Below are 14,043 nucleotides of genomic sequence, written 5' to 3' on the forward strand. Positions count from 1 at the left end.
GTTGGATATATGACACATATATAAAATTTGAGTTTTAAATTCAAATTCGGATATGTGTCATGCATCTAATAGTAAAAGTATGCACACTATCAGTGTATAGAAAATTAATCTAATTTTTAATGACAGCCGCACGCTGTTTATTTTGGGCTAGGGAGTAAAATTGTGAAATAGACGATTTGCTTAGTTTTCTAATAGCAGATTTTGAATCACTTCTTGCTGCGACTCTGCTTGACATGAGAATTGAGAATATTCTTAGGATTTGCATCTCATATTACATTATTTCGTCTTTTTGTGATGCAACTGTAAACCTTTGTGCTTAAATAAAATGAAACATAGAGTAGCAGTTCTACTATTCTATGACCAATTTTCAGTGCACAACTCGTCAATGACTGGTCGAACCATCAATGGTATCTTTACAACGTGAAATCCGTCTTTTCCCAATATAAATTTCCAAAGGAGTAACTCCCTGGTACTCTTAAGTCCGGGGCATACCTTTACCTTGAATTTCAGCTTCTTTGTACTACTAGAAGTGAAAGCCAAAACCGGGGGATCCACTGCCACATTTTTTCTAGGGGGTGATTCAATCCTGACAGTATAAATGGATACGGTTGGACCGACATTTGTCACCGTTCTTGAAACTGTTTTGCAATTCTTTAGCTCAGGAATGGATATCGAAGGCAGATTGAGTTTTCAAGGAAGTTATTGGTTTTACTGCAAGGAGTATGAGGGCCGCCTGGCAAGCTGATAGCAGCGTCGTTATAGCCCATTGCACATAGGAAGCGAATGTTGCCTTTGGTGGTCATGCCTTAAACCAGACCAGGATCTATGGCTTTGTTTGCGTCAACATGGCCGCCGCCATAGTCGAAGGAATCGGCCTGTTTGTGAGGAGCACCTTCTGCGACTGCAATCTGACCGTATTCATCTGTTAAGGAAAGGAGGCTGCATCAAAGAGATGATAGGTGTGAGAAAGAGGAGTGCAAGCTAATCAGGATAGTGCTTGAAGTTTTATTTAAAGCCAAAATGTAGTGAAATTTTCCTATACCTGTTGTGATGAGGGCTGACTTGAGTGCAGCAGGGCTCCAGGTGGGAAGCATAGGCTTTTAGAAGAGCCACTATAGCAGATAACTGTGGGCATGCCATGGAGGTTCCTGATACAATCTTGAATTTAGGTGGAGCAAATTGATGTCCATTGGCATCAGGTGGCAATATGGAAGAAGCAGGGAACCAAGCGGCCAATATGTTGACCCGAGGAGCAGCAATGTCAGGCTGCAGAATATCCCAATATATTCAATTTTACAGCAGACAATGCAGCAAAATTTCCCATGCAAAAGAAGCATAGCCATGGACCAGTACCTTTAGTACTGAGGAAGAGAGTGAATTTGGTCCTTGAGAAGAGAAGAGAGCAACCTCTGGGGTGGGGATAGTTGCTGCCCCAGTGATGTCTTTGCCCTTTGGAAGACTGAACTTCACAATAGGATTGCTGTGGCAAAGAAATTCTCTATCCTTGCAAGCAATATATCAAAACTGCACATCAGGTAAAGAACAAACATCCGGAGAACAGATCTGAAGAGTGTTTTCTGGTATCACGCACCATTTAATGAAGAAACTATGAAATTTATCCAACTCATGGAGTATAAGAAGAATAATTGACTGGCTTGGAGCCACCTCTGAAATCTGAACTGTAACATTTTTGGAACTAAGTTGTAAAGAAATGATACTCTCGCTTGCAAGTATGAAGTACTGTCCTTAATGTGGCTCAATATGGAAGCTTACTTGGTGGTTCCAATGTATGCCAGCAAAGATGTTCCTATTGCATAGTCCACTTGAACACAGGGAACATTCAAGGACAGAGCAACTTCTTTAGTTGGAAAGCGAGCAAAAATTAGTCCCACGCCCTCAACCTCCTTTACATCTGTTGTAGCGGCCCTTGCAGATCTTTGAGATTCAGATTCAAAGCAAAGGAGAGTCTTTCCCGTGCAAGAGTGGCATTCAATGCCCCCAGAATCACAACTTCTGCTAGAATATGTGGATTTTAGAGGGATCACATAGTATTTCAAGCTGAAAAAAAAATCGTCACCTCGCAGCATCTTCATCTCCATCGGTAGTGGTTATGTCTTCTCCATAAACAGAGGGATAGAACTTGTCCGAATCCTTTCGTATGTACAGAGATTGCCCCTATTGAATATCAACACAGCCAACATACATTAATAGAGTTAAGATTCTCATAACCAGCTAAAAAATTACTTAAGGTTACCCAAGTCCCTCACATAACATGAAAAATGGCAGTGCTATAAACAATATTAATGCAAAAAAAAAAAAAAAAAAGTTTTACTTGGCATGGCAGTTTAGGCTACCCAAGTCCAAATTAAAAGTAAAAAACTATAACCCCATTTTAGTTACATTGTTCAAAACTTTTTAGCTTAGTAAAATAAAAAGATAATTAAAGTTACAAATATTAATATTTTAGCTATCATTCAAAAAAAGCAATCTTAATGGCAAAGCCTTTAGTATTTTGGTCATTTTATTTTTCAACTATTCATCAAAGTCTTTAACATAAATTGTATAAGCCAATTTATAGAAGTTAAGTTTAGAGTTTAAGCCATTACTTTACTACTATTCATCAAAGTTCTTTACTGCTTCATGTTTCGCTTGTGTATCTATTTGTCCTACTCAACAACATTCTTTAGATTTAAGAAGCGGATAGGGGTAAGCCGGTAAGGGATTAGAACTCAAAACTTTTAATTTCTGATATCTCAACCTTGATCACTAGATCAATGCTTTCTTGGCCTACTTAACAAAGTTTTATTGTGTATAATAAATTACGATTTTCATGATTTAATTAGTGTAACAATATCATGGACATACTACAAATTTGGTGAAACATAATAGTGTTAATATTTGTGCGTCAAAATTTAAGCTATAAATTAACCTCACAATTTAAAAAATTCTGAAAAATCTGAGATACCTAATAGGGTTAAAAACAAAATATCCCCATGTGGCATACCTAATACACAGAAAACCCCCGTAGTTTCAAAACATATAAAACTATACCTCATATTTTGAACTAAATTGTAAACTAACAGAATTCATTAAACTTAACGGAAAACTTAACGGAATCCGGTAAGTTTAACAGCCGAAACCATAATTTTCGTTAACTTTAACGAATTCTGTTAGTTTACAATTTAGTTCAAAATATAAGGCGTCGTTTTTGTATGTTTTGAAATCACTGGAGGCTTTTTTGTGTATTAGGTATATCACAAGACTTTTTTGTTTTTAACCCTCCTAAATAATGCATTTTAAAAAAAATTGTCTAAAATAAAAGAAATTATACATATATTGTATCATGATATTGACAATCTAAATTTGACCCCAAAATTTTTTTTTTCCAGATAATGTAATTTGCGCGTGAAGCATTACTAGTTCTACTGAGTTCAGGGAACATGACCTTTCCGGAAAGCTGTTGTTACAATAATCTTCTTTACAGATCCAGCCACTTGGTTAAATATACGTTACTGCTCTCGAAAGAACATTCTAAAATTAAACAAGTTCAACCCTAATAATGATGATAACGTAAAATGAAAATACCAGGAGAGTTGGGTTGTTCCACAGGATGAGCACAGTAGGGAAAGCTCTATCGATCGAACTTGCTGCAACAGTTATCACCCATGGAGATGTATTTACAACTGTTTCAGGAAAAGGACCACCATTTCCGCCGGAGCAGACAACAGGGATTCCTCTAGCTAGCCACAGCATGGAAAGAACCAATTGCCACCGCGTCGTCAACATAAGATGAAAGAGGGGATATTGAGGCGCCCAAAGACATTCCCATCAAATATTGCGTCATCGAATGCAGCAAGAATGTCAGCTGAGCTACCACCTTCGGCGGACCAGCAAACTTTATACTGCTAAAAAAGCTGAAGGGGCGCCTCCTCTGGCCAGTCCTTCTGCTAATCCCATAAAGCTTGCATCTTTCACGCAAGTCCCAGTTGCTTGCTGTAGATGACGTGTGAGTTCCATGCCCTGTTGCATCCCGGGAGATAAGAATTCAACTCCATCATCCGTATTCAGTCTTCCAAATTCAGCCTCGAAACCTTTGATGTACCAGCGAGCACCAATGATCTTCCTGTTTAATTATAGGCATTTGGAGATAAGGACAGGTTGAAACTAAGCTACTTTTAAGCATCGGCCACATGGAACTTTTATGAATGATGTAGAAAAAACCAATGACTCTAGACTTTCTTTGTGCAATTTTGATCCACCGGCCTCGGAAATCCAGCGAGGTATCATGAAAAAGACTTTTTGAATCAGTATCATCTTATATGAAATCCAGCGAGGTCAAGATATGCGTTATCCAGAACTCACACCTAGTGATAATTCACAAGTACGCAGAGAATCATTAACCAATTTGAATTGCCGGGCTACAATGTCGCTGATAGAAAGCAAACAAATTGAGGCACCCGAACATCTACTCTCACCCAAGAAAATTGCAATTAAGTTCTCAAAGCGGACACTTCATGTACTATCATTTTCCAGTTCAACTGCGAGTCTCTATCTTTTTCTCCTACCACTAATTTCTGGTTTATACAGGACAGGTTCATATGGTTTTTGAATCAAAGGCAAATATGGTAATATGATTATTAGGCCACAGTCGCAGCAACTTCATCGGTTACAATTGGAACTGTTGAATTCAGCCCCTTCTTGACATATTCCTTTCCAACGAGGTGGAACCTCTTGCATCTTCTCATCTTTGAAGCTTTCAAATTCTGGCCAATATCCCTGCACTCAGCAAGAAGTACCAAACAATTTGCAGTAAAAAGAATTGAAGCCAATACTAACAAGAAAGTATACATGCTTTATAGTCAACCCACCAGAATCCAAGACACCAATTATAGAACCAACACAAGATTGGGCCCTTGAAAGAATCCCATCATTCATATGAGACTGCACTTGGAGAAGGTCCCAACTCCTCGTAGTATTCAACCTTAGAATCTTATGAGGAATTACACGAACAACGCCAGGGTGATCTGCATTTCTGTGGTATGACTCATTTCACTAATAACTCAAAGGTCCATGGCTTAGCCAGAAGTAGAACAGAAAACTTATGCAGAAAGACCAGCAATAGGTGCGGCTTGAAATGGTTCTAAGATTGCTGCGAATCCCGAAAATCCATGGTTATAGCTGCAGAGAATTGAACCACTAGCAGCTGCTTTACTATCAAAAGGAAAAGGAAGTTATTTTCCTTTGCCAGAATGATTTTGTAAATTGAAACTAAGATAGTTAACTGCTCGTAAATAAACCAAAAGTTCAAAAATGTATTTGGATGATCTTTTGACATTGTCTCAGAGCAATAATATTTTGAAAAACATGTTAATGAAATCAAACTGATATTTTAATTGGTACTTGACTCGAGGCAACTTTTTCTCCTCACTTGCACTTCTGAATCATATCCTAAAACATTAGAAGCACACAGGCTCAGTTAATTGCTGAAGCAATCATGTGACATAGAGAATCAAGTTGTAACCTTCCAAGAATACCCGAAAGCATCTCATGGTGAGAGTCTTCGACAAGCTCAGGCTTGTCATGGCGCCTCCTTCCCATGTAAACAATGTAAACCTATGAATAAAATAAGAAACTTTAGTTAGGGAAGGGGAAAGAAAAGAATAGAAAAGGACGTAACATTCGACGATGCTACGAGGAAATGCTATTAAAAAATAGGGCAAATTACACTTTATCCCCCTGTGGTTTAGTTTTTTTGTACATAACCCCCATATAATTTCAAAAGCTATACATAACCCCCTCGTGATTTGGATTAAAGTGTTAAAATAGCGAAATTTATAATCTATAACGGAGTCATCTAAAATATCAAAAAATACCTCCATGTAAAGCTGAAAATTATTTATTAATCACAGGAGAGTTATGTATATAATTTGAAATTCATAAGGGTGTTATATGGTAAAGTATTAAACCATAAGAGGGTTATATAGTAAAACATAAAACCATACAGGATTAATGCGTCATGCATATTATATTTATATATTTTGATCATTTGAACCATTTTAATTTTTAAACAAGGGCAATTTCGATATTTTTAAAGGTTCTAGTACAAATGATCATTTCCGTCATTTTGATACTGTAATCCAAACTATGATGGTGTTATGTATAATGTTTGAAACTATAAGAGAGTTATGTATAAAAATACTAAACTATAAGGGGTTAAAATATAATTTGCCCTAAAAGTTATTTACATTTCTTGAAATTGCAGCCGGAATAGGATAATAGAGCTGGTTAAGAACTAGGAGAAAGAGAATGGAATAAAATGAGGAACACGCCATTGTTAACTCCTACTCTTAGACATCAAAACAGAGCAAAGGCATTCATATAAAGATCATTCTTGATGAAAATTTTCAATATCCTTCTTTTCAAGGGCGCAGCTAAGTAAAGGGCCACGTTGGGCCAATTTTATCATATTCTTTTTATTTAAGAAAATATCATATTCTTCATTTTATATTACATATATTTAATTATATTATATTATGTATTTTATATTATATATATAATATTAAATTAAGGCAGGAGTGGTGCGAGGATGGAACAAGATATCTTGCCCCACCATCCATCCCTTTTAAAGCGGGGATAGAGAATCTCCTCGTACTCCTTCCCCCAATGTTTTGCATTTCTCCTGCCCCGTTGAACTCTTGCGTGCACTCGCTCTATTGCCATTCCTAAAATTGACTTTTTTGATGTCTTGTTATTCACAAAGAAGAAGAAGAGGGTTTTTTTTTGTGCAAATTGGAGAAGCTAAAACACTGTATGGAGGATGTTCATGGAGAAACCAATATGTAGCAATCATTACCATCCTTAGGATTGACTTTTTTGATGTGTTGTTATTCGAAAAGAAGAGGAAGACGGTCTTTTTGCAAATTAGAGAAGCTAAAACGTTGTTGTGCAAGACGTTTAAAGTGAGAGTGACGTGAAAATGGGACCAGATATCTAACTCCGTCTTCTATCCTATTTAAAGCAAGGAGAAAAAATCTCTCCTTGTCCCCTCGCCAAATATGCTTTGCATTTTCCTCACCATATTAAACCCCCTGCGTGCACCCGCCATATTGCCATTTCTAGGATTGACTTCTTTGATGCATGGTATTTGAAAAAAAGAATAAGAGAGGTCTTTTTGCAAATTGGAGAAGCTAAAATACCACCGAGAAGCTAATATATATAAGCAGTGTTGCCATTCTTAGATTGACTTCTTTAATGCGCCTTTATTTAAAAAGAAGAAGAAGAGGGTTTTTTTTGCAAATCAGTTTAATGCTGTCGTGGAGGCCGTTCATCGAGAAGCTACTATATATAGCAAGAATAGCACAAAGAGCAATTGCATCGTCTTTTCATTCCGCTTTCACTCGTTTCTCTGGAGTTGTTTTCAAAAATTTGAAAAGCAGCTATTAAACTTTTAGTTCCTAAAGCCATCGATTCACATTTCTTCGACGCATTTCCTGCCGTTGTTGGACGGCGCGGAACAAAGTCTCCGGCGACTCCTCCGACGTGCTCTCAAATCCGCTCCTATCTCCTCTTTCTTCGTCTTTCCGACAAAAACAAAAACTCCACTGATCATAGATAATCTCTATATATCCCTCGCTCTATCTCAAAATTTCAAAATTCAGAGGCATATCTGTTCTCCAAAAAATGGAAGCGATCAGAAAACAAGCCACCAGGCTTCGAGAACAAGTCGCTCGACAACAGCAGGCAGTCTCTCTCTCCTCTTATATTTGCATACAACGATTAGCTTTTACTTTCGTCTCAAACGAACTCGATTAGATGAAGCTGTAACAAAATTGCAGTTAATCGTTGAGATCTGCAAGGATTGTTAACCTTTCATTCATTGTTTTGCTTGAAGATCTCCTTTTTATTTGTTGAATCGCGGCTATTCCGTTAATTTCGTTATTATTGGAAATCAATTAATTCTGCTTGTTATTTTGACAGCTTTAGTCTAGGTTCAACATTTTTTAAATATATGCTCTCTCTGCTGGTTTAACGTCCAAGTAATTTGCATCAGATGCATCTATGGAGACCTGATTAAACCGTAAATGCCGGATGCTGTTGTTCGTTCGTTTTAGACTGCAGCATGATTTGATATGCGTGCATCAAGTGTGGACATATTTAACAATGTTCCGCACTTTAATTTCTTTATAGCTTACTGTTCACAATAATTTATCAACTTCCTATCTAAAACTCTCATTCGTGTAGTCCTATTCAGAGTTCAAGTCAGTGATGAATTCGAGGAATGGAAGTATATTTTTCAGTTACAAAATAGAGTTAACTAGGCTCACAGCAAGAGCTTATGAGCAATTCTTATTTAAAAACTTGAAAGGCATGTGGAGCAATTGAAACAGCTGGGGGAGTTCTTTTTAACCTATCAATTTAAACTGAGGAAGTTATTGATCTTGTTGCTGCATTATAAACTTACTTCATTCTATCTGTGGCTGAGAGGGTAATCCTTCTGACAAACAAATTATCTACATTTCCAAATGCTTCTGCATGCATGAGCATATAGAAAGAGCTATCGAGCTTAATTCCTCAGTAAAAGGAATAGAAACTGGCTAAGAACCTAAAGGAAGATAATCATGATGATGGATAAATGAAGAGGAAAGGTGGAGGAGGCAAAGGAAATTAAAATCAAACAGGCATTGGAGGTCAGGTCATAGCTTTCAGTGCGTTGGTATCAAATAATGTGCATGAAAAAAAAAATTGGTCCATGAGATTCTTCTGCGTTTCAAATGGACGTTACAAAATCTTTGGATGGTAATGGTCACAAACCAGATGAACTTCAATTCCAAATTAATTGGATTGACCAAGGGAACTAAACAAAGGCTGGATGTCTCTTACTTCGAATTCATCAGTTTTGACTGTAGAAATTTATTTATTTATTTTTAAATCATTCCACATGTTTTCTTTAGTAGTTTACAAACTATTTCAGCATGTTCTTCTATTAGTTTGATGCCAGTGTTTGCTGAGAATTCTTTTGTGATCTCTAGCTGTAGAAACAATACACGTTCAGGACTTCTAATTGAGATGTATTTCAGGCTGTCCTGAAGCAGTTTGGTGGATATGGAGCATCAGATAGTGTTGTGACTGATGAAGCTGAACTGCAGCAGCATCAGAAGCTTGAGAAGCTCTACATTTCCACCCGTGCTGCCAAGGTTGTTTGCCCTCCCATGTATATACATTTCCTTCATCATCTCCTCTTTATCTGTTAAAATATTGTATTAGGAAGATATAGCCTATGAATTCTTGGAGATAGTTCCTCCAGGCATGTATGTTCCTTCCAATTTTCTGTTAGCACCATAATTACTTTGTTCGGGCTCTTTGCATGCTCTTATTTTTAAGTAGATAAAATTGCTTATGACCTACTACTGAGGATATGACCTTTGGAACTAGTTCTGAAAATTGGTTTCATGATTAGCCTTTTGTTCTTCAGCTAGCTGCTATGAGTGCAAGTAAAGCTTTATCTTGGTTTTGAATTTAATAAGCAGTACCATGATTAACCTTTTGTTCTTCAACTAGCTGCTTTGAGGTCCATGCTGGTAGGGGTACTACTAAAGTAGTTGCATGATCTTTATCTTGGTTCATAAGCTGTATTGGGTCTTGTTCTAATTTTCTTCAGCTATTGGTTTTGATTTGTTTCAATCCTTTTGGTCAGCATTTCCAAAGGGATATTGTTCGTGGTGTTGAAGGTTACATTGTTGCAGGGTCCAAACAAGTTGAAATAGGTAATTTTTTGAAGCTTTAATGGCTCAATTTTTGTTGTTTACATTTAACTACATATAAAGTAACTTATTATTCATACTTTCTTTGTGTGTGTTTCTTTGCATAGGAACCAAGTTGTCTGAAGATAGCAGGAAATATGGTGTTGAAAATACATGTACAAGTGGTAGTACATTGTCAAAAGCTGCATTGAATTTTGCAAGAGCTCGTGCAGAAATGGAGAAAGAGCGAGGCAATCTATTGAAAGCTTTTGGCACACAGGTTCTTTGAAAATTATTATATGTAAACATAGATTCTTGAATGTTAACCTCCTTACCAAGCATATCTCTTGCAAGTGGCTAGATGCTCTCACAATCTATGAGTGTCTTGCTTGGATCCAGAATATAGGAAAATTGAGCAGAACATGGGATCTTAGTACCTGCTGTTGCCATTGTCCTGTATAACATAGATTCAAATCTTGTGAATTTACACTGTTTGTTTTCATTTTCCAACATTAGTTTTTCAGGTTTTTGAGCTGTTAACCTGTATTATTGTTGCTGATAGTCTATTGATTGCTTTAGACTATTTGACTGATCTGAGAACTTGCGTTCTATATAACAATTGTAGAAAAATATTAAGGTTGGTTAAAAAAGTTTAATTGCTTAACTTAAAAACATCTCATGGCATAGACTCAGGATTTTGCTGTTACATGGTATTATGGGGTATCTTGTAATCATAATTGCTCTCTACATATAATAATATTGAGGTAATTAAAATGATTGGAAGAATTAAGCTTAGTCATTTCATGCAAATATTCCGCAAACTCATGTAACATTGTCATCGAAGTCTATAGACCAGTGATGTATTGAATTTTATGAAGGCAACACATAAAATGCTGTGGTCCAGTGACCTCTCGGCGTTTCAATATACAGCTTATTGAAATGGATTCTGTAGTATGTATATTGTTATTACCTTTTGTATGGTTATAGGGGCCTTGCTTTGTTTTGGTTGTACTTAAGTTATTTGTCATGATTCGAAATCTCTTACTAAGCTAGCGGAACTTGGACTGCTTTATGTTGGACAATACTTTAACATGACGTCAGCGGGGTCTTTGTTTGGTAACATAAATATGGAATTTTCTCGGCTTCGAAGTCCTTCTGGATAACAAGTTCATTTTTTTCTGTCTTTCTGTCAACAGATAAAGTTTTGTTTTTGGTTGTTTGGCAATACTTGTCCTTGAAAACAAAGTGCTTAAAATATCCTGATTTCCAGGTTGCAGAACCTTTGCGAGCAATGGTAATGGGAGCTCCATTAGAAGATGCTCGACATCTGGCTCAACGATACGACAGAATGCGACAAGAGGCTGAAGCTCAGGTATTTGAAAATACTTTGGGTGCAAATAGTTTGTATTTATTTCATTATTTAAAAAAAAAAAAAAAGAAAGTCCAGAATTATTTTAATTGGAATTCATGATCTAAAGCTGAAGGCAATTAACAATGAAAAGAAGTAGCTTGTTTCATGTTTTCTGTAGATGAACTAAAATGAAGATTTCAAATCTTGTGTTTTCCGCCTTGCTAGCATATTATAGGTGTTGATATAATCAATAGTTAACCAAGCCCTCATCACAGCAAGACTCATGATTTTGATTATTCTTAGTGGGTTAGATATTGAAGTTATCATGTAATATTTTGGTCATAATCTTCATTTGGAGCTTTTCCATCTGCAAATTTGAAGTTGTTGGCCATTTTAGTCCTGGGTTAGGTTGGAAATTTATTTTCAACAAAAATTCAAGGTGATCTAATGCAATGAGAGAGGAGTTCAGATGATTGATTGCAGGGTTTAATTGCAAGAAAGTGCTTGAAGCTTTGAGTCTTCTCCCCTTGTCCCCTGAAAATCAATATGGAACACATCAGTTCCCGAACTTATTCCATTGGGCCAAACAATTAGAAAGTCTGTCGTGTTGGTGGAGCATATTGTTTTCTCTTTTGTTTCCTACCTAATGAAATGGATGGCATTATTGGATGTCTGAACTACTTGGTTGAGGATATTGATACCCTTCAATTTTTAATTCCATGCATCCCAATTTTCTAACCAACAGTCTGGAAGCTCAATTGGCATTACCTAGCATGTAAATATAATCCTCTTGTACCCCTAACAATCTTGTAAAACAATAGTAATCATTTGACTTTCGCATCTACATTGGCACCAGAAGTAGCTTTACTTTGCTATTGAAATTCAGTTGCTTATCCCAAGAAAAGAAGATACCAACCTCCTCTTTTATTTATAGACAAGCCATTATGGCTGCTAATCTTTGGAGGGATGAATGGGATGGTAAGAGAAATCATGTACATCACCTGTATATTTTAAATTCACTAGGAGTATTTGAGGAAGTGAAGATGCTACTGGGTTTTGATATACAGACTTGCCATTTGCATACACAAAAGCTCTACAGGACCCCAAAAAAAAATTACGTATTTCCTGCCAAAACGATTTTAATTTTTGTTTTGCTTTTAACTTAGATAGGCTGTTGAAGTTTCCAGGCGACAAGCAAAAGTCAGAGAAGGAACAGGTAATCCTGACATGCTTCTGAAACTTGAAGCTGCTGAATCAAAGTTGCAAGATCTGAAGTCAAATACAGCTACATTGGGAAAGGAAGCTGCTGCAGCTATGGCTGCTGTTGAAGCTCAACAACAAAGACTGACGCTCCAGCGTCTGATCTCCATGGTAATGAAACATTGTTTCCTAACTCCAAGAATTCCATGTTTCTTTACATATTATAAAAATTTACAACTAAAATTTGTCTTTGGTTTGTATCCATTTGTACGTTTAGGTTGAATCTGAACGTGCTTACCACCAGAGAGTTCTTCAAATACTGGATCAGTTAGAAAGTGAGGTATGTGTATTGTGTTTTACCTGTCATTGGTCAGTGAAAAGGTATTCAGTTCTAGGAAAGTTTTTAGCATTTCTATCTGATTATAATAGGGCATTCCATTTGTTTTATGAGTCAGATGATATCAGAGCGCCAACGGATTGAAGCAGCTCCTACTCCACATGTAGACAATGTACCACCACCTCCTTCCTATGAAGAAGCAAATGACGTGTCTACCTCCCCAGCGCAAAATGGGTCAAGTAATGGCACAGGTTACTTTCTTGGGGAAGTAAGTCGATGACTGTCAACCCTTCCAATTTGAAATGCAAAGGCAGTATCCCTTGAAATGGTTATTCACTTTCTACGTTCTCTGCTGGCTAATTTTGATAGGTCATGTACTCCTATCATGCTGAATCTGACGTGGAGCTTAACTTGTCAATTGGAGAATATGTTGTTGTTCGAAAGGTTTTTCGTTAACCCCTCTCATTTGCCTGGATTACTATTTTCAATTGGGTTATTAGTTGTGCCGCCAGCAAATGAGATATGCACTTTTAGTTAACTTTATTTCTTTAGCTCATCCACAAAATGATTCATTTTCTCCTAACATTTCTACAGGTTTCAAATAATGGTTGGGCTGAAGGAGAATGCAAAGGGAAGGCAGGTTGGTTTCCTTTCGGTTATATTGAAAGAAGGGAACGAGTTCTTGCTAGCAAAGTGGCTGAAGTTTTCTGAAGTATCTGCGTGCTTTTGATTTCATCGAGCCCTTATGTGTAGTGCTATTCTAGAATCCATCCTCGTGTCTATTGATTGATGTTGGTGCGTGTTTGCCTGCCCTTTATACATTTTACCCGTATACAAAGCAGGCAGCCACTTGGGAGAAACGCTTGCCTGCCCTTTATACATTTTACCCATATATAAAGCAATCCCCATGTCTATTGATTGATGTTGGTGCGTGCTTTTTCTCACCCCACTTTTCTTTTAATTTTTTTTCTTTTTGTTGGATTTTGATATGTAATACAATTCAATTTTGTTAAATCCGTTAATTCTCAGTTCGTAATTTCCTATACTTTCTGCAGTTGATGTATTAACACTACTCTGTTCGCCTGTGTGTGTGTTGAGGGAAGTTGGGGGGAGCCGTTTCGCATTGACCTGCTATATGGCCTTCGAAGTTTGACCCAAAAAATGTATAAAGAAAGACACCAATCGCGTCAATAGGCGGTAACAATTAGAAGAATGTCGGGCATGAAAATCGATATATTTTTCTTCATTGGGTTATATTCTTTTGCTGAGAATTTCAAATCTACTGAAATTGTTGCGGTCTCCAATTAATCGTAACTAATATGTACGGACTAGAAAATAAAATTACCCATCAAAAAAATGCCGGAAGTTGGATTCTAGCTTGTGTTATGTTTGTTATGTTTCTTTTTTTTTTCAAA

The 14,043-nt window shown here is 36.8% G+C and overlaps 1 protein-coding gene and 1 pseudogene across 2 annotated transcripts; one reads left to right on the forward strand and one right to left on the reverse strand.

Moving 5' to 3' along the window:
* Window positions 1-354: 354 nt before the first annotated feature.
* On the reverse strand, window positions 355-4,314 carry LOC140036129 (subtilisin-like protease SBT3.9; annotated as a pseudogene).
* A 3,082-nt stretch (window positions 4,315-7,396) lies between these two features.
* LOC113731219 (SH3 domain-containing protein 2) lies at window positions 7,397-13,664 on the forward strand. 2 transcript variants are annotated; one of them, XM_027256357.2, is made up of 10 exons: window positions 7,397-7,740; window positions 9,078-9,194; window positions 9,695-9,764; window positions 9,869-10,020; window positions 11,011-11,112; window positions 12,262-12,462; window positions 12,569-12,631; window positions 12,747-12,896; window positions 12,998-13,072; window positions 13,223-13,664. In XM_027256357.2, exons 1-10 carry the CDS (start codon window positions 7,681-7,683, stop codon window positions 13,337-13,339), a joined length of 1,107 nt encoding a protein of 368 aa, XP_027112158.2. In that variant the 5' UTR covers window positions 7,397-7,680; the 3' UTR covers window positions 13,340-13,664. The 2 variants fall into 2 exon arrangements, with proteins under 2 accessions (XP_027112158.2, XP_027112157.2); XM_027256356.2 differs by having other exon boundaries at window positions 7,546-7,743.
* The last annotated feature ends 379 nt before the right edge of the window (window positions 13,665-14,043 follow it).

This window comes from Coffea arabica, chromosome 2e (assembly GCF_036785885.1).
Source record: "Coffea arabica cultivar ET-39 chromosome 2e, Coffea Arabica ET-39 HiFi, whole genome shotgun sequence".
NCBI lineage: Eukaryota > Viridiplantae > Streptophyta > Magnoliopsida > Gentianales > Rubiaceae > Coffea > Coffea arabica.

What these genes read in the sequence shown, in the direction of transcription:
- LOC113731219 (XM_027256356.2), top strand. Translation starts at nt 7,681, where the DNA reads ATGGAAGCGATCAGAAAACAAGCCACCAGGCTTCGAGAACAAGTCGCT. An exon ending in TTTCCACCCGTGCTGCCAAG is followed by an intron (nt 9,195 to 9,694) that starts GTTGTTTGCCCT and finishes CCTTTTGGTCAG; the next exon opens with CATTTCCAAAGGGATATTGT. An exon ending in GACAAGAGGCTGAAGCTCAG is followed by an intron (nt 11,113 to 12,261) that starts GTATTTGAAAAT and finishes TAACTTAGATAG; the next exon opens with GCTGTTGAAGTTTCCAGGCG.